The sequence below is a fragment of the Coptis chinensis genome, chromosome 5, assembly GCF_015680905.1.
Source record: "Coptis chinensis isolate HL-2020 chromosome 5, ASM1568090v1, whole genome shotgun sequence".
Classification (NCBI taxonomy): domain Eukaryota; kingdom Viridiplantae; phylum Streptophyta; class Magnoliopsida; order Ranunculales; family Ranunculaceae; genus Coptis; species Coptis chinensis.
The window spans coordinates 29,845,365-29,868,885 of NC_141460.1; the positions used below are offsets into that span (position 1 = coordinate 29,845,365).

A 23,521-nucleotide genomic window follows, 5' to 3' on the forward strand; every position below is an offset into this window, starting at 1 on the left:
AAATTGTTTGGAGATTGAATGAATGGGAGTTTAGAAGGAAGGAAGGTAGGTTTCTTAGATTTTAGGACTTGTTTTGTTAACTCTAGTTGTATTGAAGAACATTAGAAAGACTTGTTGGTTTGAATGATTTAAAATACTAACTTGAAAGAAATAACTTGATTGAAAAGAAGAACACAACTTGAAGGAAATAACTTGATTGAAATGAAGAACAAATTAACTTGAAAGAAATAACTTGATTGAAAGGAAGAACACAACTTGAAGGAAATAACTTGATTGAAATAAGAACAAACTTGAAAGAAATAACTTGATTGAATTGAAGAACAAAAAGTAAACAACTTGAATGTAAATGACTTGAAAAAAAAAATCCTACACTACTCCTACAAGACACTAGAATAAGTCTAGGTGCATTATCCCATCCTACTTTTGAGTTCTTATACCCTTACTTTTACAAAAGACTGATTTGCGCTCTCCCTGTACAATCAAGACACCTCACCAAGTTTGCTTTATGCTTTTCCTTTTTCCTTTTTCCTTTTTCTTTTTCATTCCTTCTTTATCAAGCTAGGTTTTAGAGAAAGCCTTCTTTAGTATCAAGGACATCTATCTCTGGTCTTCTAAGTTAAGGACTTGACTTTCATCTTTCTAGTTTGGAGTCCTTGACCTTTGACCTTGACTTAGATGATACTTGGCACTGATGATAAGATCCAACAATTAATACATTGATACAAGGTATGTCGGACCACCAGAGGCAGCATGACGCTTGCTTGAATTTCATTTTCATAAAGAGTACCCAAAAGTTGAAAGATTAGCAGTTCATCTAGAAGGAATGCATTAAGTCATTTTCAATGCAAAAGACAACAGGGATGAAGTTCTTGCTAGAGCAGAGAGATAGAAATCAACTCTAACAACTTTCTTTGAACAGTGTGCTTGAGATCCAGAGGCCCGTGTAATTACTTACCAGGAATTCCCACAACACTATGTTTGGAAAAAAAAAGATTTGGAAGAAGAGAGATCAGTGTTACACTAGTAAGAGAATGTACTTTGTTAATCCAAATGCTAGAAAACATTTCTACCTCTGCTTACTCATGACAGTTGTGAGAGGTCCTACATCTTTTTCAGATCTTCGTACTGTCAACTGATTTGAATATAGTACATTTAAAGTTGCATGTGTTGCTCGTGGTTTGCTAGAAGATGACGATGAATGGAGACAATGTCTACAAGAGGCGTCTATAATCAACACTGCTATCAACTGCTTAGGTTGTTCAACATTATGCTTTTGGAATGTTCCCCCCCAAGTCTTGTATTATTGTGGAATGAATTTGCAACAAGTATCTGTGATGACCTTGTAGAAAAAATACGTAACACTTTTCCGATTCCTAACCCGGCTGAAGAACAAGTAGTTGATTATGGGTTATATTTGTTGAACCAATTACTTTTTGAAGCAGGAAGAACATTATTTGATTTCCCAGACATGCCTAAACCCAAAAGAAACTGGGATGAAGTTACAGATAACAGATTCATTTGGGAGCAAAGACAACTCCAACATGATGGGCTCTATGCAGAGTCCAAGTCAAATGTCTTGCGCCTGAATGACGAACAACGTGACACCCATACCAAGGTAACAGATTCAGTGCTAAATAACCAGGGAGAAGTTTTTTTCTTGATTAGAGCAACATGTACTGGTAAAACATTTGTGTACAACACAATTGCTGCAACTTCCCGCAGTCATGACCATATAGTAATAAATGTTGCTTCATCTGGAATTGCAGCGTTGTTGTTGTCTGGCGGAAGAATGATGCATTTGACTTTTAAAATTCCTTTAAATGTGATGGATGAAACATTCTACAATTTTACCAAGAACTTAATACATGTTGATCTTTTCAAAGAGAGAAGAGCCTAATAATTTGGGATGAAGTCTCGATATAACATAGACACTGTGTGGAAGCTATGGAAATGACAGTTTGAGATATCAGGGATAATTCAAATCCATTTGGTGGAATAACTGTTGCTCTTGGAGATAATCTTAGACATACCTTCCCTATTATACCGAAAGGGGTTCGGGAGCAATTTGTTGGTGCATCATTGAGGAGATCTCAGCTATGGATGCATGTGAATGTTGTGCACTTGGTCCAAAACATGCACCTTGTTATGTCAGACCCTAATAATACAAGCTTTGCCAATTACTTGGTCGAGGTAAGTTGTTAATTCAAAACTTTAGGAATCGTGTTTTACTATAGATATATCTTTAGTCAAAGTTGAACGACGACTAATTTTTTTTCTTCCTAAACTTTAAGATTTGAATGAGTCCTACAGAAACGGTCAAGCTGCCTACAGGCATACGTAAGTGTGGAAATAAAAAAGAACTTATTTCATATGTTTATCCAAATTTGGATGTGGTGGGCACAACATCACCAACTTTTCTAAATTAACGAACTATATCACCAACTTTTCTAAATTAACGAACTATACTCTATGCACCAAATGACGACATCAGTGTAATCAACGAAACAACTATAAATTTGTTTCCTGGAGAAAAGCTTTCTTAGTTAGCGGTAGATAAAATCATTGATGATGCTAACAATTTTGAAAACAATGGATCCCGTTATCCAAGTAAGTTTCTGAGCTCTCTTGATCCCCTGAGTTTGCCGCCATTTAATCTGCAACTAAAGACGGTTGCGCTATAATGCTGCTTAGGAATATTGCCCCAAGGGATATACTCTGCAACGGGATATGATTAATCATACTTCACTATGAAAAAAAAGTAATTCAAGCAATGATTTTAACAGGGGCAAAAGCTGAAGATACTGTGTTTATTCCTAGAGTATGTTTGTCTCCATCTACTATTGAGATGCCGTTTCAAATGTCAAGACATCAATTTCCAGTGAGACTAGCATTTGTTATGACAATAAATAAGTCCCAAGGACAATCGGTGAAGTACATTGGGATTGACCTACAAACACCCGCATTCAGTCATGGACAGCTATATGTTGCACTATCAAGATGTACATCTTCCAAGAGGATTAGTGTTCTCTTGCCACCAGGTCCATCTAACTGTACCACCAATATTGTCTACCCGGAAGTGTTGCTTTGATATTGCACAAGGGAAAACAATTTATGTGAATATATTAATTAGACAAGTGTCATTCAAATAATGAACCACATGATGTAAATTTGAAAGGAGCAAATCGAATGCTTTAATCCCTATAAAGACAATCCTCCTTTTTCTTTTTTCAATTTTGTCAAACTTTGCATTAAATTACAGTATGCAATAAACCATGCATCATAAAGTGACACGTGTGCCTTTATCCCTTAACAATAATTGATCTTACATTAATTAAAACTGACTCTATCATATAAAACCACTCATAACATTGACACACATGCGTTCGCAATGAATTTACGAAGTTAATGACGCTTTTGCAGAAAAAAAAATTATATTATATTGAAAAACAAGTGTCAAAAAAAAGTTTGGTTGACAAATTGATGTTTATGTATTAAATAATTCTTTTACAATCATGCCTAAGTAGAGCTTATGTTAAATAATTCTCCAACTGTGTTAAACAATAGACCAAAATTTTGAAATCCCTCATGCGACATCCCTATATATATATATATATATATATATATATATATATATATATATATATATATATATAATATATATGTTAAAAAGGAAAATAAGGGTCACAAATGTTTAAAAAAAAAACTTTGCGGCCGACGCGTCGAAAGTACCAATATAAAAAACACATCTTCTTATCCCCCCTCTCTAAAAGTAACTCCAATCACCTATGCACACACCCATCTGCAGCCTCCTCATTTCTCTTTCTTATCACAAACCTAACTTATCAATGGCCCAAAATAGACGAATTGTTCCTCAGCAAATTTTTTTACAGAATTACAATAAAGGCCTATTTCAACCTTTTTTTGATATCGAACTAAAATGTAGAGGTTGGTTACCTCTTTTACATCGCCCCGATGCTGCATATTCACCGGAATTAGTTTTAATCTTTTACAATAATGGTAAATCGAAAACAGTTGTTTTTTTGTTCGTATCAATGAACACTAGTTTGAGTTGACTTAGAAATTGATTTTCGAGAGCAGGCACATTGCAATGAAAGACAATGTACTCACACTCAGGAAGTCGACGTACGATACTATCAAAACATTGATGATTGACACAGTCATTAATGGTGAATACAACCAAGGATCACGTTGTGTTTACCAACACTCCCTAATGCGAAACCAACTAGCAGTGATAGTGGTTGACTCACAATGTGATCGGTACATCAAAAGCATGCGACATTACGAAAACCATCTTCCACCTGCTATGGGTTTTGCAGAACAAAAGGGATGAATTTTGTATGGTGCAGTTTCTTTGGAACAAAATTACACAGGCTCGAAAGAATTCTGCTCCCCCACCAACCTTAATCACACAAATCATGTTACGTTGGGGTTTTTATACTTATTTTCCTAGGCTGAAGATTCCAACGACAGGCAACATCGGCAACTACAAAACTTGCGCTATAGGTTTTTGGACTCTTGCTGAGATGCCAAATACTTAACATGAGCAAGAGGACTCACCTCCAGCCCAAGTAGATTACTTTGTTAAAGATGCATTAAGGAACATAGTTAATCCTACAGTTGGTATCCATTTTTTTTACCAGGTTATGAGGGCAATGTATGAACGTCAGGGCTTCATTCATGCATAATTGATGAATTTACAAGAGCATGTGAAGGTGTATGGCGAAGAACAATTACAGTTCTTGCAGAATCACGTACAATTTTTAGAAAACCACGTGCAAATTTTGGGGAACCAAACACAAATTTTTGAGAACTAGGGAGACCTTCAGCAACAGGTTTTACAACATATTGATCAACTACAAGCTATTGTAACTACTTTGATTCATCGAACTACCCATCGTCGTTGTCCACTAGGTCCTTCGTCATCTGATTCTGACTCAAGTTAACATTTGACAACTGTCTATTGCAAACTTATTGTTAGTTATGTAATTTCGAAGTTGTGTCATATTTTTATTACATAAATTTATGCTTTCAATTGATGTATGTAATCTTTATGTGAGGACCACCAACTTTTATTTAGCACTTAGGTCACCTAGACAGAAATACATTTAGCACTGACATCACCACACATAAAACCTCACTTATGATAGTCAACAACACAACAACATTCATTACCACACACACAACAATCTAGGACAAGTATGATCTTCTTCTCATTAGGAAACATAGGTTGGTTGCAATAAGTATATTGCATCTCCTTACTACACCATCAATCCCAATCGCATTTGAGCCACATTTCAACTACTTTGTCTGATCAATCCCAAACTTTGACCAAATACATAATGCCTATGCAATTTCCCTCCCTGCATATTCGATTAAGGTAGGGACAAGTTGGACATGTGTGTACTTCTTGCTCACATAGCTGACAAATCTATGAAAAATACACGTTTAGAAAATGTTACAATTCAGTACGTGTCATAATATCATCATTTAGGAATAACCCTCTCCTTTAAATGGGTAAATTAGGGTTTGGTATGGCTATTTTTGTTTTGCTATAACCGAATTTGGAATTAAGTTTTTCAATTACCTTTGGTGCTACGAATGTTCAAACAGGAGGTCCACCCATTTTTGCTTAAGTGATAAACAAGTTTGGAAGATTCATGTAGAAAAAAAATTATTCTAGGAAAGAAAATTGATTGAACTCTTATAGTACAACAACTGAGACAATCCCCAACGGCAATTAATTTTTGTCCCTTGGATGAATATGCAAATTTATTACAGTTGAAAATTATATTTTATATGTGACAACTTTAGGTGACTATTGTTTAAATGTTGTAGCCGTTATACTTTTGTTATTCATCTAAGAACAGTGTCAACTTTTTTATTTTATTTTATTTTGATTGGCAAGCGAGGTTCTTAGAGAGGTCCCCTACCCTTTTTCATAAATAAAAAAGTGAGTTACAATCGAATGTAAGTTTGTCCCATAGCATCATCATATACAATTTTCTTTATATCCTCAGAAAATGAGCTAGGGATAACTTCAATAAACCTAATAGAAGGAATATTACATGCTAGAGCATCTGCTAGCTTATTACATTCTCTATAAATGTGCTTGATTGCGAACATTTCTAGCTGGCCAATAATTTCTTGTGCACCTGTTAGAATTTTCCTTGCTGGCCATGGAGCTTTACTTCTTTTGTCCATGATCGAGATAACATTGGCCGAGTCAGTCTTGACTTCCAATCTTCTGATGTGATGTTGTTATGCTAGCTTTAAGCCTTGGTATAATCCCTCCAGTTTTATAAGTGCAATAGAGTTCAATCTAGATCTCCCTTTTGCTGCTGCCTTTACATGCCCTTCATTATCTAACAATGCTACTGCCCATCCTCCAATGATGCCTTATAGCATTCCATTAGTGTTTAGGACAGTGATGCCTTCCTCAGCTCTTTACCTTTTGCAAATGATACATACTTTCGTTATACCTTCCACATCCAAATTCCAGAGTTGCATGAATTTAGCTCTGTCAGGGTCTTCCTCCATCTTCATCTCCATGCTATGAAGCTTTAGGGCATCATTGGAGGATGGGTAGTAGCATTCCATTAGTCAGTGTTTTAATTCCATCTTAAAACAACATCCATGAAATAAATGAGTGCCTTGGGATTTTATTAGCAAACCATACTAGTCTCCACCATGTAACTGGTTGCCTCTTTCTCCTCTGATACGTTTCCTTGAGCTCAAACTCCATATGCTCTAATGTAGTCCAGACAACTTTATCTTTCCCTCCGAACACTTCCACCTCATCTTCAACCTCTTGGATTACCTCTGGCATGTGTATCCTGAGTGTCAACTGATAAAGCTTTTGGTTGAACATGCATGATTGTTAAATACAGCTGTGTGTATAAGAAATAATATATATATGCTTAATTTCTTATGGTTACGTCTTTTTAAATTTTTTTAGCTTTTTGAAATTTGTCATACTGTTAGATACAATTACATTTAAGTACATAAACAAATGTGTCTGACGTTTTCTTTGCACGCCTTTTAATGCCTTTTCAAAGTTTCAAAACTATTTTTGAGTCTTTAATGTCGAAATCAATCTATGCATATTGTCTTTTAACACCATCAATGAAACAATGATAGTCTTCTTGCAGTATGGACTGATAGGACTACTATCTCAAATAGGCTTATGCTATCCAATCATTGTTGGGGAAAAAAAAAAAACAAAACAACCCACTTTAAAAAAATGTGCAAACTTCCAAACAAAACAACGTCATCCCTTCATCAAACATTACACTTTTTAAAACCTATCATAACTATCTCCAATAACCCATTTTAATATATTATCACTCTACTTTTGTGTTCATCAATCTCTCTTCATATTAATCAAACCAATACTATTTCTCGAAAAGAGTATCTACTCATCTTAACTTTTTATTAGTTTGAATCTTGCAAACTAGACTTCTTCTGCTTCTCAAAGCTTTTTGACTAAAAACTACAGTCTATAGGCTTCCACATTAATCAATTCTTGTAGTATGGCCTGATAGGACTACAATTCTTAACCTTTTTTGGGTACGCCTTTTAATGCCGTTTTAGCTTTCTCCAATTTTCAAACTATTTTCAAGTCTACAACCTTCAAATCAACATTTTGCATATTAAACAAATTAAAATAAAATCCATAACGGTCCTAATCAGACCCCCAAATGTGCATTTTATTACCTTTACAATACTTTAAATATGTCATTCTTATGCTTAATAAACAAACAACTCATAACTTTTGTTACCCTTTACAACTTACATGCCTTTTCAGACTACTTATCTAAAAGATGCACTTTAGTGCCAAAAGAAGCTATATTAATGCTGCTTAGGAAGATTCGAGCTTATATGAGGAAGTGCTGAAAAGTCAAAGTCAAAGCCAACGGTTAAGGACTCAAACCCAAAAGACTAAAGATTATGTCCTTAGCTCAAAAGACTGAAGATTATGGCCTTGTCTCAAAAGTAGCATTGCTTAACTAAAGCTTGCCCAAGAAGAAAACCAAATACAAAAAGCATAAAGCATAAATGAAAAACAAACTCATGAGGTGTCTTGCATCTAGGAAAAAAGATAAATCAAACTCATGAGATGGCTTGAATCCAAGAGAGGAGGGCAAATCTATAACTTGTAAAAGGTGGAGTATATAAACCAAAAAGAGAGAAGAGAGAGAGGCACCTAGAGCTAGTCTAGTGTCAATAGGAGTAGTGTAAAATTTTAATTCAAGTCCTTTATTTTCAAGTATTTTATTTGCTTTATTTCATTTGTTGTTTATCAAGTTTTTAATTCAAAATTTGTTTATCAAGTTCTTCATTCCAATTTTTACTCTCAAGTCCTTATGTTTGTTTCCATTTGACCTCTTCTCTCAACATTTCATTTCATTGTTGTCATTTAAGTATTCATTTAAAGTTAAGTCATCTTCTTCTTGCAAAACCAAACCAAAGTAGGAACTTAGAAATATCAAACCCATTGAAACTACCTTTCCTCCTCTAAAAACTCTCCATTCATTCTCCTTAAACATTGCATGGTGAACCGTAAATACTCCACTCAATACTCAGAAGATTAAAATGGCGGTGCTACTGGGGACTCAAAAGATTAAAATGGCGCTGCCATCATGGATTGGAAAAGATTGGATTAATGGTTGAGGTCTAAGGAAGGAAACATCTTTCTCCCACCTTCATTTTTTTTTTTATAGTTTAGTGTTATTCCCTATTGATGAATTATATTGCAAATCTAGGGACATAGTGGAGGAGCTGGAGCTGGAGCTGTCGACAAACATTGGAGCTTTTTCACCAAAACGAAAGCCACGACTACACCTCACCAAAGTCACGCCCGCCCCTACCACGTCAGCAACAACACCAAGGTTTTCGGTCGGTCAGCTTGACTCCAATTGGTGAATCCAACTAAGGACTCCTATTTTGTAATAGTGTAGTATAAATCTATAGTGTAATTTCACTAAAAAAAATAAAAAGTAATAAGTATATTTATATATTAGGATAGGGAAATCACTTGGTTGAAGTTGTGCAACTTACCAAGAATTAGAGTTTTAATTACCTTGGGCCGTTTGAGTGTGCGAGGTGAGTCATGAATCATACGCTTGCATACTATAAATCAACCTAGTAATCAACACTCTAATTACGATTTTCTTTAGTTAATTTAATTAGTTATATTAATAGTAGATTTACATTTCTGTACTTGGGCCTTTGAAGGAAAACTTGTAGAATTATTTAGGCCTGGTTTGTGGGTTTTTAAGTCAGCTTTTGTAACCGAAAATGGAAACGCTCGAACGGTTGGGCTTGATTCTTAGATCACACACCAACCAACGTCAACTCCACCTCAAATAGCATGTAAGCACGGCTTGAGAGGTAATCTCTTAACCTCCTCGAAGCCCCTGTAAGAGGATACCTTGAGTGTTACAAAACATGCTTACCTGATTGTTTAAGTTAAATTTCGCACTGTCTTTTAAATTTTGCGCATAACGCTAAACCTAAGCCAAATAACAACCATTGGGGGTCATGACCTAATGTATTAACCAGACGTTGCTTGTTACTTGAGGCTTAGACAAACAAAAATTAAAATCAATAAACTAAAGCCTAAAGTAGTCACACTCCTCCAGAAAATGACAAAAATAGCTAAGAGGATTTAGAGTAGATACTTACCAGATTCCGGTGGACCCAACTACCTTCCTCACTCCCCTCCAGATTCACCGTGAGTGAGTTTCTTGGTAGCACACCACTTGGTGAAGTAATTATTTTACTCTTCTGAGCCGTGCAATAGATCCCAGCTTGTTTCGAGCCCAACTGTCCGATTCGAACATGGCATTTTATGAAATCTATAGACTTTTAAGGTTCTTATATACAAATTAAAAAAAACAAATTTATGCTATTTGTGCATCATCGTTGTTTGAGCATCCATGGCATATCAATATGTATCGCAACCATCATGGAATTATAATGCAAACCATGAACCTTGTTCTTGTTATTTTAATCTGTATTATTAGGCGTCTCAATGCCCATCATATACCGAGCTCAAGCCTACTATGGAAAACTTTTACAATTATGAGCCTCAATTTTCAAACTTTCCTAGTACCCCATACACTCAAGAGTTTTCTAATCATGCAAACAATTCATAGAGTTCCACCACAAATATTCAACCACCATTCATATATCCACCTGGCCAATTAGAGTACGGCTTCACCCAAAGTCTATTACCATTCATATCACCATCCATGTCAAATTCATATCCCACTCCACCATCTATTACAGACCAACATTACCAAGCAATGGCTGAGAAAATACTACTAATTCAACAAATATCAACGACCTTATGTTTTCTCCAATCTGGTTCAAAAGATGCCACATCTAAGACTAATATTCTTCCCACCAGTCCAGAACCCAACCAACAAGAGAAATAATGTGTTACTTTAACAAAGGCAATTGCTAAAGCCCATCATGATATTAATGACCGATTAAAACCCCATCACCATCCACATAAACTATCATATAAATTCCAGATCTTAAGATGATGATTACATGCCTAAAGTTACAGTTTCTCTCATTTGTCCTAGTACAACATCACCTATGCATGAGAAAATTATGGCAGAGAAACTCTAGAACATGTGTTGGAATCGACACACTTGGACAAAGAAAATCAAGTGCTGGGAAAAGAGGATATAAATTCTATGGTGGAAAGTGGATCTCAATTTAGTCTGGCCGTTAAAGAGTTAACGATAGAACAAATTATTGACATCCTTAATATTGCTGTCAAGAACCACAATTTTATGGATACGCCAAAACTAGATGAAGAATTCTCTGAGTCCTCGAGGTCATGTGAAGAACCACCACCCGACCATCATTCTCCCAAGTTAACACCTCTTGAAAGTCAACCTCCATTGATCATGAAAAATCCTCCAAATTTTGAGGACTACACCACTAAACTGTTTCAAAGAAACCTCAAATTCGCACTTAAGCGAATTGCCTTTGAGATCGCTCCGTAATTTTTTAAACCTTCCAAGTAAAGAGACTTTGCCCAACATACAAACTCACAAGTCTATCATTCCAGTTGATGAGAACTACACTTTGATTCAAGTGCCAGAAAAAGAGGAAATAAAATCTATGGTGGAATGTGAATCCCAATTTAGCTTGGCCATTGTAGACTTAACGATGGACAAAATCGATGATATTCTTAAAGATGTCGACACTGACTCCAATTTTGTAGATACACCCAAGCTAGATAAAGAGTTCCTTGAGTTCTTGGAAGCATGCAATGATGAGCCCATCATTCAAGTGGTTGAAAAGCCTAGTATGTCATATTTTATATCATCTAAGCTTCATGAAGAACAACTACTACCACACTCACACTCTCTTCGACAATTCAAACATGATGGGCAATTGCATAAGTTCCATGATGGGTTATGATCAGCTCCCAAATGTGCATTTTCTTACCTTTACATTTCTACATTACAACACTTCTTACACATAATAAACAAACAACTCATAGCTTTTACTACCTTTTGTAGGTTATAGGCCATTTCAAACCACTTATCATAAATTAGTGCCAAAAGAAGCTTTATTAACGCTTCTTATGAAGACTCAAGTTGCTATGAAAAAGTGCTAAAAAAGTCAAAGTCAAAGTTAAAGTCAAATCTTAAAGGTCAAGGACTCAAATTAAGAAGACTGAAAATCATGTCCTCAACTCAAAAGACTGGAGATGGATGGCCTTGTCACAAAAGAAGCCTTGCTCAAAACCTAGCTTGTTAATGAAGAAAGAGAAAAAGCAAAACTATAAAGGAGAAAGGAAAAGTAAAAATCAAATGAGTGAGGTGTCTTGATTATAAAGGGAGATGACAAATTAGTCATTATAAAAGTAGGAGTATAAAAGCAAAAAGTAGGGAGAGAAAACATTATCCAATTTTTGGTTTGACAACCCAAAAATTTAGATCAATTTTATCATGCTTTCTTAGGTAGATTTACATTATTGCAATTTATTTTCTTGTTTTGTTATTTCATTTTTTCAATCTACTTACTTTCTTGTTTTCATTACATTCAATACTTGGTTTCAAATACTTGTTTTCAATACTTGTTGCTTTCAATATTTTCATTCCAATCAACTTGTCTCTACATTTCTTGTCATTCAATATCAAGAACACTAGTTGAACTCATTGAAGTCATCAATGAGTTTAACTTGGTGATAAAGTTATCTCATTTCCTCTTCTTTCTTTCATGTTTTAATCTTATATAACTTCATGTTTTCAATGTTTTCTTTTCTCAAACACTAGTCTTTCAATACTTATTAGAAATAGAAGAAAAGATTAATAAGAAAGGTTAAAAAGTTCTTGTTTTCATTCATCACCATTTCTCCCATCTTAAGATTTAGAATAAAAACTTCTAATACTTAACACTCACTACTAATATTTCAGGTTATATAAGCTTTCTCTTATCATTCTGCATCTTACATTCCAAATGCATCATTTCATTCTGTTTCAGGGTATATGCTTTAATATATTTTTCTATATTGATCCCCAACTATTTATACTACTAGTTTATAGCTAACAACATATCATCCATCTTACGCATAGTCTTGGGGAATCTGACTTAAAATGACCCCACAATAGTCTTGAATATCTTACTATAAAAGATTCATGCATATTATGTTTTCTCGATGCATTCCATGGGAATCCATCTTTAAGGTAATCGGGCCCTCCTCTTGGAGTGTGTGGTTGTAAGTGCCGGATACCTTAGTCGACATATATCTCGTGCATTCTAGTATATCTAGCACTTTTTACTCGTAGTTTGAGTAAGTGTGATCCTATGGAGAGAGTATACTATTGTTTTTCTTTACTTTACACTTCTTTTTCAAAAATATTTGTTTTTCCCCATTCTCATTATAGAAGATTCTCTATACAACAATAGTTATATGCTTTTCTACCAAATGATAAGAGCCCAAAACTGTAGTTTTAACCCCTTAATAATCATACTGTTAGACCAATTATGTGAATAATAAGTAAGAGTTAACACTGATTACAGCGTTTTATGCATTTCGGGGCTTCAAAGTTCATTATGTGCGAGAAATGTACCACTTTAGCGAGATACTGAGGAGCAAAGTCAGCTAACTTCCTCAAAGCCAGATCTTTGGACTCGGACCTCGAATTGGGCATACCTTATGTCAAAACGACCGCTCGGAAAGAGCTTTGTAATGGTCCAAGCCTTGACCCAATCAGAGGAGCAGAAGTGGACGAAAAGTCTGTGGAAGCCAACTGCAGCTGAAGAGGCCTTTTTGATCGAAAAGATTGGGTTTTGGGCCTGATTCTCTGGCCCAAACCCTGGCTCCAAGCCCATGCACGAATTTTGGATCTGGATGTATAAGAACAAAAGCTTAAGTCTTTGTTAATGGTAGATAGTTAGGTTAGAAAATAAATTAGATTAGTTAGCCTCCATTAAACCTTAATTCTAGATCTAGTTTTCATTAGATTAATTAAGTTTAATTTCATTTCAATTCTTGTTTTAGATTAAACTCTCAATTTATTGTTCTTGATTGATTAGATAATAAAAAATAGTTATTTTGTCCATTTCGATTTATATATCTAAATTCCATTATTGTTTGTTATCATTTCATAGTTATTAATTAGATTTCGATTATTGTTTAGTGAAATCGCATAAAGTTAGAATCTTTTCATTATGTTTAGTTTAGATTTAATGGGAATTGTTAGTTTGATGAATCAAGGCTAAATCCTCCATTAGAGGGTTTGATGAAGCCTTGATGAAAACTTAGTGGTTAGTATAGAATTGGTTGTAGAATCTATTCCACTCTAGAAAGTCGTGTTTTAAGCCATGAGAATGGGTGGACGACTTCACATGCTAGTTAGTACTTTTCGAAAATGCCATGAACACTAGGGATTAGAACTCGAATTTCTTGCCGTAAGAACGGAGAATCGAGATACAAGAATCTATACTAGGTTATTAAGTTGGATTCGAGGTGGATTCAATTCCCCTCTAATCCTTTATCTAGATTCAAAACAAGCATATTTCCATAGTATTCGATAGTTAAATTCAACGTAGACTCATTTTAGTTTCATCGTGAGTATAACACCCTTCGTGAAAAGCTCTCATTGACTTAAGAGCGACTAGTTAGACTAGAAAACAATCCGTGCTAGAGAACTAGGAGTGGAACGAACTTCAGACTCCATTTAGTGCAATTCGCATTGAGAGTAGAAGCTTTGATAATAGACACGCGTAAAAGTATCAAGTTTAGTTTACTTACGCCAGGATTCAGAGTTCATTTCAGAGGTAAACTATTCATTTTATACTTATCAAATGGCGCCGCTGCCATCTTAGTTGCACTTTAGCATTGTTTTCTTTGTAGAAATAGTTATTTTTAAGTCCCATTTCACCCACCCACCCTTTGTTTGATTCATACCGTTTGCCGCTTCAGTTTTGGAAAAATTCCGCGAGAAAACGACTGAAGCGCCAAGCTTAAAGAAAGAGAGCGACCCCGCTTATCTTACTGGACTTCTCGCTTATACATCGAAGGCCACCTCGCTTCAAAGAGAGCGACCAGCTTATCTTACGAGCTCGACTTTGCCTTGAAGGCCGCTTCCTCCTCTCAAAATTCCGTGATTTCCACAGTTTGATTTAAACTTCGAATTGTCAAGTTTTTCAGTGTTCTAATCTCTTATTACACTGAAACACGCTGCATACAAGACGCTATTCATAAGCTTAAGCAAGGACGCTTATCGTATTCCTTTCTTCCATACCTCGCGATTTTCCAGTTAGAGGTTTTATACTAGTATATCGTAATTGTTTGGAGTGTTGCATGTTAGTTAAGCTCAACTTAGTCTTGCATGAGATTAAGGTCCGGTCGAACAAAACAAAAAACGAATTACACCACAACAAACAAGTCTATCTAGTACACCACCCACGACACCTCTAACTACTATCACACACACCATACCCGACATAATGGTCAAGAAAGAGAGACTCCTCTCTCCGACTTCTACAAAGCTTTGAGCGATAGCCCTAAGTCTTGCATCGCTCTAGCAGACCAATAACGGGGATTTTCGAATCCCCCAAATATATTTAATTGGTTACCCGCTTTTCATGGGTTAGACCATGAAAACCTTACCAACACATGCGTGGGATTGAACAAGTCCTTACAACATTCCATCATCCTACCGCTGGTACGGAACATTAAACCGAGGGTATTTCCCTTCACCTTAGTTGATAAGGCGCTTTGGTTAACGCCCAAGCCTAAATTCGGGACTCGTGGGCCAAACTTGTTCACCTGTTTATGGAACATTTTTACCCACCCCTAAAGACGGATGAGATGCTTTCCAAGATTCATTTTTCCGACAAAATCCTCATGAATCATTTTCTCGAGGCTTGGAATCGCTTTCACCGATCCGCTTATAGAGTGTCCACAACATCACCTAGCAAAAGACACGCTTAGTTCGTGTTTTTCAAAGGACTTCAACATCACCATAAAGAAGTCCTTGACATAATGAATGGGGTAGTTTCCTAAGTAAAGGAGCCCTCGAGGCTTACAAATTTTAGAAGATCAAACTAAACGTAATAACAATTGGGGTAGTCATGATATCCCCCGCCTCCTAGTTCTTCTTCAACAGCTTAAGGCATACCGGTATGTTTGAGATAAAACCCGATCTAGAACTTAAAAATTTAATCAATCTCTAACTAAAAAGGTTTAGGCCATTTCGTACAACAAAAGCCTATCCCCGGCCATGAATGTAAATTCAAATCCATGTAGTTTCATTGAGTCCCGAAAGATCCCGACTCCCCGGGTCCCTATAGCCTATGAACATTCTTGTTCAATTAATAGTGAACCTAACGCCCTTGAGACAAAATCCCAACTTCGGGTTGGAGAAATAACCAACAAGTCACACCTCCGTGGTACAATAATCAATATGTTAGGCTACCACACAGCTACAACCAAGCTACACCAGACAAGGATTGTCGTCGGGGTAATTATAATAATTATAACAACCAAGCACAACCTCGACAAGGTCAAGCACAAGGTCAATATAGTTATAATAATTATAATGCTAATAGAGGTATCGTTCCGTAAATAATAACTATCACAATCCGCCTATAAATAATCAACGCGACATAGTTCCAAATACACCACCCGTGACTATTACACCCACACAACCGATCGCCTTGACACCTTCATACAAGTGAGCCAACAACTTTTCCAAACCATGGCTCAATCTAACCAACACATTCTACAATCTGTTAATAATTTAAACCAACAGTTAGCCCAAGAGAAAGCCCAACCAAAAGGCGGTTTCCAGGCCAAGCGATACCCAACCCTAGAACAAAAACACAGCCTTTGAGGTAAACGGTAATACTAGTAATGAAACTACAAACGTGGGTGAGCTAAATGCCATCACCACTCTCCGCTCGAAGAGTGGTTGATAACAAAGTAACTATGCCTATAGTCACCCCATCAAGATTCTACAACGGATATCGAACTAGATACCAAATAGAAACCGTAGAGGTACCAGTTAAAACCACAACCTAAGAAACAAAAGCCAAGGTTAAACATCCCGTTGATCCATATGCTAATTATAGAGAGAAAACACCGCTTCCCCAAAAAATTAGCCATGTTAACTAGGGATACAAATTATGAGGAGATTAGGAACGCTTTTCAAAAATCTAACTATAAACCTTCCCTTTCTCGGCTATTAAAAAGCTACCACACCATGCTAAGTTTCTTAAGGAGTTGTGTACTACTAGGCGTAAGACCAATATACCTAAAGACGCCTTTCTAACTGAACAGTTCCCAACTTTATCCGAAAATAATGGAATTGTTAAGTACAAGGACCCCCTCGGTCGCCCTATCAGATAATGCACCTTAGAGATTCTCACACGACGCATCGCTTACTAGACACGGGGGCTAGTGTTAACTTATCCCGCTTTATTTGTATAAACAAATAGGTCTAGAGGAGATGCAACCTACTAAAATGACATTGCAATTAGCTGATCGGTCTATTAAGTATCCAAAGGGTGTGGTTGAAAACGTGCTAGTTAAAGTCCAAAATTTTACTACCCAAACGACTTCGTTGTCCTAGACACGTAACTCACTAACGACTCAGTACCTATCATTTTAGGGCGTCCCTTCTTGGCATCGCCAACGCGCCATAAACTGCCGCCATGGTTCGATGTCCTTGTCCTTTTGGCCATCTTTCCGTTGAGGTAAATGTTTTCAAAACTAGGACACAAGATCCCGATTCACCTACAAATGGAGAGGTTAGCATGATCGAGAGCTTAGCTCAAGATTACTTCAAAAAAACATGTTTCCGAGAAACAGATTAACAAATTCATTTCCTTCGAAATTCGACTTTAACAATGACTCCCTGGTAGTAGACGAAATCGGGAAGAATTCCTCGCAACTCTTTTGCACCACTTTTTACCACTTCACAGTCCCCCTTGCCAACAACCATTCATCCCTTGATGCTATGACGGAAGATGAATTTTTCAATCTTTATCCCAGTGATCCTTTTCACCCACCTATTGAGGAATGTCTTGCATATATCAAGATTTCATGATATGGACTTGAGAGCTTTAGCTGAGAATCATTCACCTTCCATCACCAATATTCCCCACCCTCCACCTTTTCAAAGGAACCTCGAAGTTTGCACTCGATCCTTTAGTTTCTCCCTGCGGCTTCATGATTTTTAAATCCACCTAGTAAACAAATACTTCCCAAGGATAAACCACTTGACACCTTCATTTTCAGACTTGAGAGAAATCCCTAACTACACCATGAATGAGTTTTGTGCTAAACCCACATCCTCATTTTTCCATGCTCTCCTCTAAAACTTATCCCAATCCACCATATCTTCCACAACCATTCACTTTTCCACACTTATTCACTAGGACACCCTCTCGCTCAAAGATGAAACATAAGGTGCATGCTCGGTTATGTTATAGGTCTATTCTACTTCGCTTTCATTCCACTAGGGTCAGCGTCGAGGGAAATCTTGGTGCTTGATTGTGTTTGGATATGTTTTCTGTGATATTTATTTATGGAATGATCCACAACTATTTCGTTGTTGATATATGATAAACCGCATGTTCATACATATGTTTAGATAAAGTCTCGAGTATCTGACTATAAACGACTCAATTTTTGTGTTTGGTACATTTCCTTTCATTTCCATATATTGGTGAGTGCACCATTCAGGTAACCGGGCCCTCCCTATGGAGTGTGTGGCTGTAAGTACCGGATCCTAAGTCCACGCTTCACATAATTCACGCTTTTCCACTCTTGCATGTTTTCTCGGTTTTGAGTCATGTTTCTCTATGGTGTGAATTATGTCTTTACTGCTTATTGTTTTCCTTTATATTAAACCTAATTCATAAAAAGTAAAAAAGTGTAAAGATATATAAAAATAGTAATCTAGCAAGTCTCGAATCTGACTTTAAAAGACCCCCGTTTTAAAACAAATTTTACAAACCTCGTTTTCAAAAAAATTGTTTGGGGGGGGTGTTTGGTTTTTCCATTCTTGATCACTTAAATTCCTATTCTTACCCCACCTCGCCCCTTGAAGAGTAGCTAGATTTCTACTTGTTTGTTGTTTTGATGTTGTCTTTTATTATTTTTAGTAGATAGGATGTTACGTTGTTAAATTCGTGAGTTAATTTTGACTTTTGTAGTGAAATGTTGTTTGAATGACAATATGAATATAATGTCGTTATTTTCATTGTCAGGATTGATTAGTTAATGTTGATCCCACCTTCCCAAACTGTTTGGGGGGTGGTGTTATCTATTCCAAAGATGATTTTATATAAACTTCATTCATTCTACACTCACAACCTACACTACACCTAACTTCCATCACTCACCTTTCACTCCCACGCTTCGCCTCAATTTTTCAATTTTCAGTAACTCCGAAGCGCACTCTCAAGGCTTCTGCGCTCAGAGCCCTACCAGATATTTTGTTCTGAATTTTGCTCGAGCCAAGCTTCCAGCCGACCCGCCTCATCTATCGGACCTAGAGCGCCACGCTTCATGTTGAGCGCGACCACGCTAAAACACTGGAATTCTAAAATTTCAGAGCGACTTCAGCTTTATATGAGCGCCAGCCTGACTTCCGTGGACCAGAAAAAAAAATTCCAGTTTTCTACGGGTAGTTTCCAGATCATTCATAGCTATTCCAGAGCGTAATTTTGAGATGACATCTCCTATAATAATACCAGAACAGTCTTTCAAAGATTTGTTCCAAAGCACTACTTATGGTGCTTGGTTTCGCGAGGTGATCACACACGTAGGCTAGGAACCGCTTATGGGTCTTGCTAGAAATTGTTCTTGGACTTGCCATGCCCGCTGAAATACAAGACCCATGATGCTATTGGGTAGATAATATGCATGTCCGGGAGTGGAGGTAAGTTTTAGTTTCTGTTAGTGTCCGCTATGTCCCAAGCAATTTCATTCTCTTAACCCCATAATGGGTGGAACTCTTATAGAGTTCGCGTCGCTTTTGTATTTCCTATATTAGTATGTTCTAACCTTGTTTTTGCAGATGTTCCACAATTTCGGCGCTTTCCATGGTATTTTCCTACCCTCTTTATTTAAATGCTTTGAGGACAAAGCATGCTTTTGTTCAGGCATAGAAACACGTGTAATTAAGTCATCCGCTAGGATATAAATATATATAATATGCATTTGTTTTCTACTTATAAATTTCAAAAATTTAAAAATATAAATAAATAAGTTATGCTATACACTTAGGAATATTGGTATTGTTCTTTCTCCATGCTTTTAACAATCTAGAAGTCTCACATAGTCATTTGCATCGTAATAATTGTTAGAAACTTAGGTTAATACGTGAGGTAATAATCTTTGCATCTATCTATAAATATATTACATGAGTATCTATGATTGTTAGCAAAGAAGTTTCTGAAATCTAGGCTAGAGTACTTATTCTACAAATCCTGTGAGAATATAGCCTAAAGCCTTATATGAGCTAAACATTTGAGAAATGACACAAGGGAGAAGTAAAATCCGGATAGAGAAATCACACGCCCACTTGCTTGATCACTAAACCATATCCTAAGTGAGAATTTAGGCCATTTTGGATCGATATAGCCGTAAATTCAAACCTATGAATTATTTTCCGCTAGTCACCACTCGAGCCTTTTCTTTAGCCTTCCATACACCACAATTCCTTTACCCCTGTTACAAAACAAAAAACAAAAAAAAAAAAAAAAAAGAATAAATCAACCTACCCAATTTAGAATAAGTCCGAGAATAGAATGAGTGAAGAAAGAAGAAGAGAAAAACCTGTGTAAACAAAAATTGTTACTTGCTTCAGAAAATAAAGAAAAGAAGTTTCCATCCAAAGAAAAGAAAAATAGAAATAAAATAAAAACTCCAAAAAAATAGAATAAAAAGGAGTCAAAAGCCAAGGAAAAGAAAAAAAAAAAAATACTAAAGGATGGAAACAAAGTGTAGAAGCAAAAGAAAATAACAAGGTTTTCTCTAAGTTACATAATACGAAGACTCTATTATCTCAGACTTGTCCTTTTGAATATCCATTTCCTTCCTTCTTAAACCATCTCCTAATCCCCGTAACACCTAATAAAGACCTCTAGCTCAATTAGGAATATGTTAGTGTGATAGTAAGTGGCAGATGTGTTTGATCGACCCCGCTTCCTTTTGTCATTTGAGATTGTAAGGTAAAGTGTGCCCACTGCATTAATCGGAGTAGCTTAAACTTGAGTGGAAAAATCAGAGTGTTGATTCTTGACTATTATTGTGAGAACCTACTTAAGGACGCTTATTCCGAAGTTCTCGAAACAAAACTCGCTAAACATTTGATAGTACTACTCATTGTATATATGTTTATTGTAGATGATTGATTATTATGCATATATTAACTTAGGGTTTTGACTGGTTATTCTTATGTAATTGCTAGAGAGATGTATAGATAGTTGAGCATGAATAAGGAAACAATAGTTTTATTTTCTTAGTCGTTGTAGTATAGATGAAGTTTGTGAGTACCTTCATCGAAAACTCTCACGGGCTATAACTTCGTCCACTAGGGAATTCCTAGTGGTTTAAGGCCTTGTTGCATATGGTCAATGCAATCGCACTCAGCTAAAACGAGATTAGGTAGAACTCCATTTTTGGTCACTTATTCTAATTTCTCATCTTTGCTTGAGGACAAGCAAAAAATGCTTTGTTTGGGGTGGTTTGATAAGAGCCCAAAACTGTAGTTTTAACCCCTTAATAATCATACTGTTAGACCAATTATGTGAATAATAAGTAAGAGTTAACACCGATTACGCGTTTTTATGCATTTCAGGGCTTCAAAGTCCATTATGTGCGAAAATGTACCACTTTAGCGAGATACAGGAGCAAAAGTCAAAGAGAACTTCCGAAAAGCCGTATCTTTGGACTCAGACCTCGAATTGGCCATACCTTATGTCAAAACGACCGGCTCGAAAGAGCTTTGTAATGGTCCAAGCCTTGACCCAATCAGAGGAGCAGAAGTGGACGAAAAGTCTGTGGAAGCCAACTGCAGCTGAAGAGGCCTTTTGGATCGAAAGACTGGGTTTTGGGCCCGATTCTCTGCCCAAACCCCGGCTCCAAGCCCATGCACGAATTTTGATCTGAATGTATAAGAACAAAAGCTTAAGTCTTTGTTAATGGTAGATAGTTAGGTTAGAAAATAAAATTAAATTAGTTAGCCTCCATTAAACCTTAATTCTAGATCTAGTTTTCATTAGATTAATTAAGTTTAATTTCATTTCAATTCTTGTTTTAGATTAAACTCTCAAATTATTGTTCTTGATTGATTAGATAATAAAAATAGTTATTTTGTCCATTTCGATTTATATATCTAAATTCCATTATTGTTTGTTATCATTTCATAGTTATTAATTAGATTTCGATTATTGTTTAGTGAAATCGCATAAAGTTAGAATCTTTTCATTATGTTTAGTTTAGATTTAATGGGAATTGTTAGTTTGATGAATCAAGGCTAAATCCTCCATTAGAGGGTTTGATGAAGCCTTGATGAAAACTTAGTGGTTAGTATAGAATTGGTTGTAGAATCTATTCCACTCTAGAAAGTCGGTTTTTAAGCCATGAGAATGGGTGGACGACTTCACATGCTAGTTAGTACTTTCGGTAGAAATGCCATGAACACTAGGGATTAGAACTCGAATTTCTTGCCGTAGAACGAACGAGAATCGAGATACAAGAATCTATACTAGGTTATTAAGTTGGATTCGAGGTGGATTCAATTCCCCTCTAATCCTTTATCTAGATTCAAAACAAGCATATTTCCATAGTATTCAGAAGTTAAATTCAACGTAGACTCATTTTAGTTTCATCGTGAGTATAACACCCTTCGTAAAGCTCTCATTGACTTAAGAGCTTACTAGTTAGACTAGAAAACAATCCGTGCTAGAGAACTAGGAGTGGAACGAACTTCGTACTCCATTTAGTGCAATTCGCATTGAGAGTAGAAGCTTTGATAATAGACACGTAAAAGGATAAGTTTAGTTTACTTACGTTGTGGATTCGTAGTTCATTTCGTAGGTAAACTATTCATTTTATACTTATCACCAAACAAAAACACGGGCAATGGATTCCACCCAGACCAACCCTTAGAAGTACTCAATCTCCATTCTTCTAAAGGCAGTTTAATTGAGGATCAATTATGTGTTTCTAAGGGTAAACCATATCACCATATTTTTCATAAAAGACATCTTACGTCTTGCACAGTAAATCCCACAACACATATAACTGAAGCCACAGTCTGAATGGATTTGGTTCAATAAAGAGCCGACACGAAAGTTGCTTAAGATCACTTGGTATGGTTTGTTTGCAAACTTAGCTTTAGAAATCACAGCTTTTGTCAGAGTTATCTTTATAACATCTCTGAATAGTTTTTCAAAAACTTGAGGATATAAAAAATGAAAATCTTTCGTCCCAGAGTAACCAAAATGATATTGGATAAACGTATGATTTTGTTCTCTTGTAGAAACCCTATATATGGTTAGAGATACCTTCTGAGGAAAACATTCAAAAACCCCCACACACACATTTCATATGTACCTGTATAGATAGTTTTTTACACACTTTCCATTTCGCCAACATTTTTGCACTACGTATGTTTTCAAAAATACAAAAACCCAAACATTTCACAGTAGAATAATTATGTAACTTACTATTTAGATAAACCATGTATTTCTTATTCTCTATCCAGCAACCTACGCTCCAAACTTGTTTGGGGGTAGTATATTTTCATCACAAAGAACAGAGTATAGGCAGGGCCGGCTCTGAGATTGTGGAGGCCCTAGGCGAACTTTTACATGGGGCCTATAGACATTTCCATAATAAAAAAGCCTATAATATTTTTTTCTACAAAATTTTATATATCTTGTGATATATATAATTTTTGAAAATCATAACATAAGAACACGTTATAGGAATTCGGGTGGAAACTAA

The 23,521-nt window shown here is 36.1% G+C and overlaps 1 protein-coding gene across 1 annotated transcript; it reads left to right on the forward strand.

Moving 5' to 3' along the window:
* The first annotated feature begins 1,468 nt into the window (after positions 1 to 1,468).
* LOC147497279 (uncharacterized) lies at positions 1,469 to 1,897 on the forward strand. Its single transcript, XM_086562827.1, has one exon. It carries the CDS (start codon positions 1,469 to 1,471, stop codon positions 1,895 to 1,897), a length of 429 nt encoding a protein of 142 aa, XP_086418953.1.
* Positions 1,898 to 23,521: the final 21,624 nt, after the last annotated feature.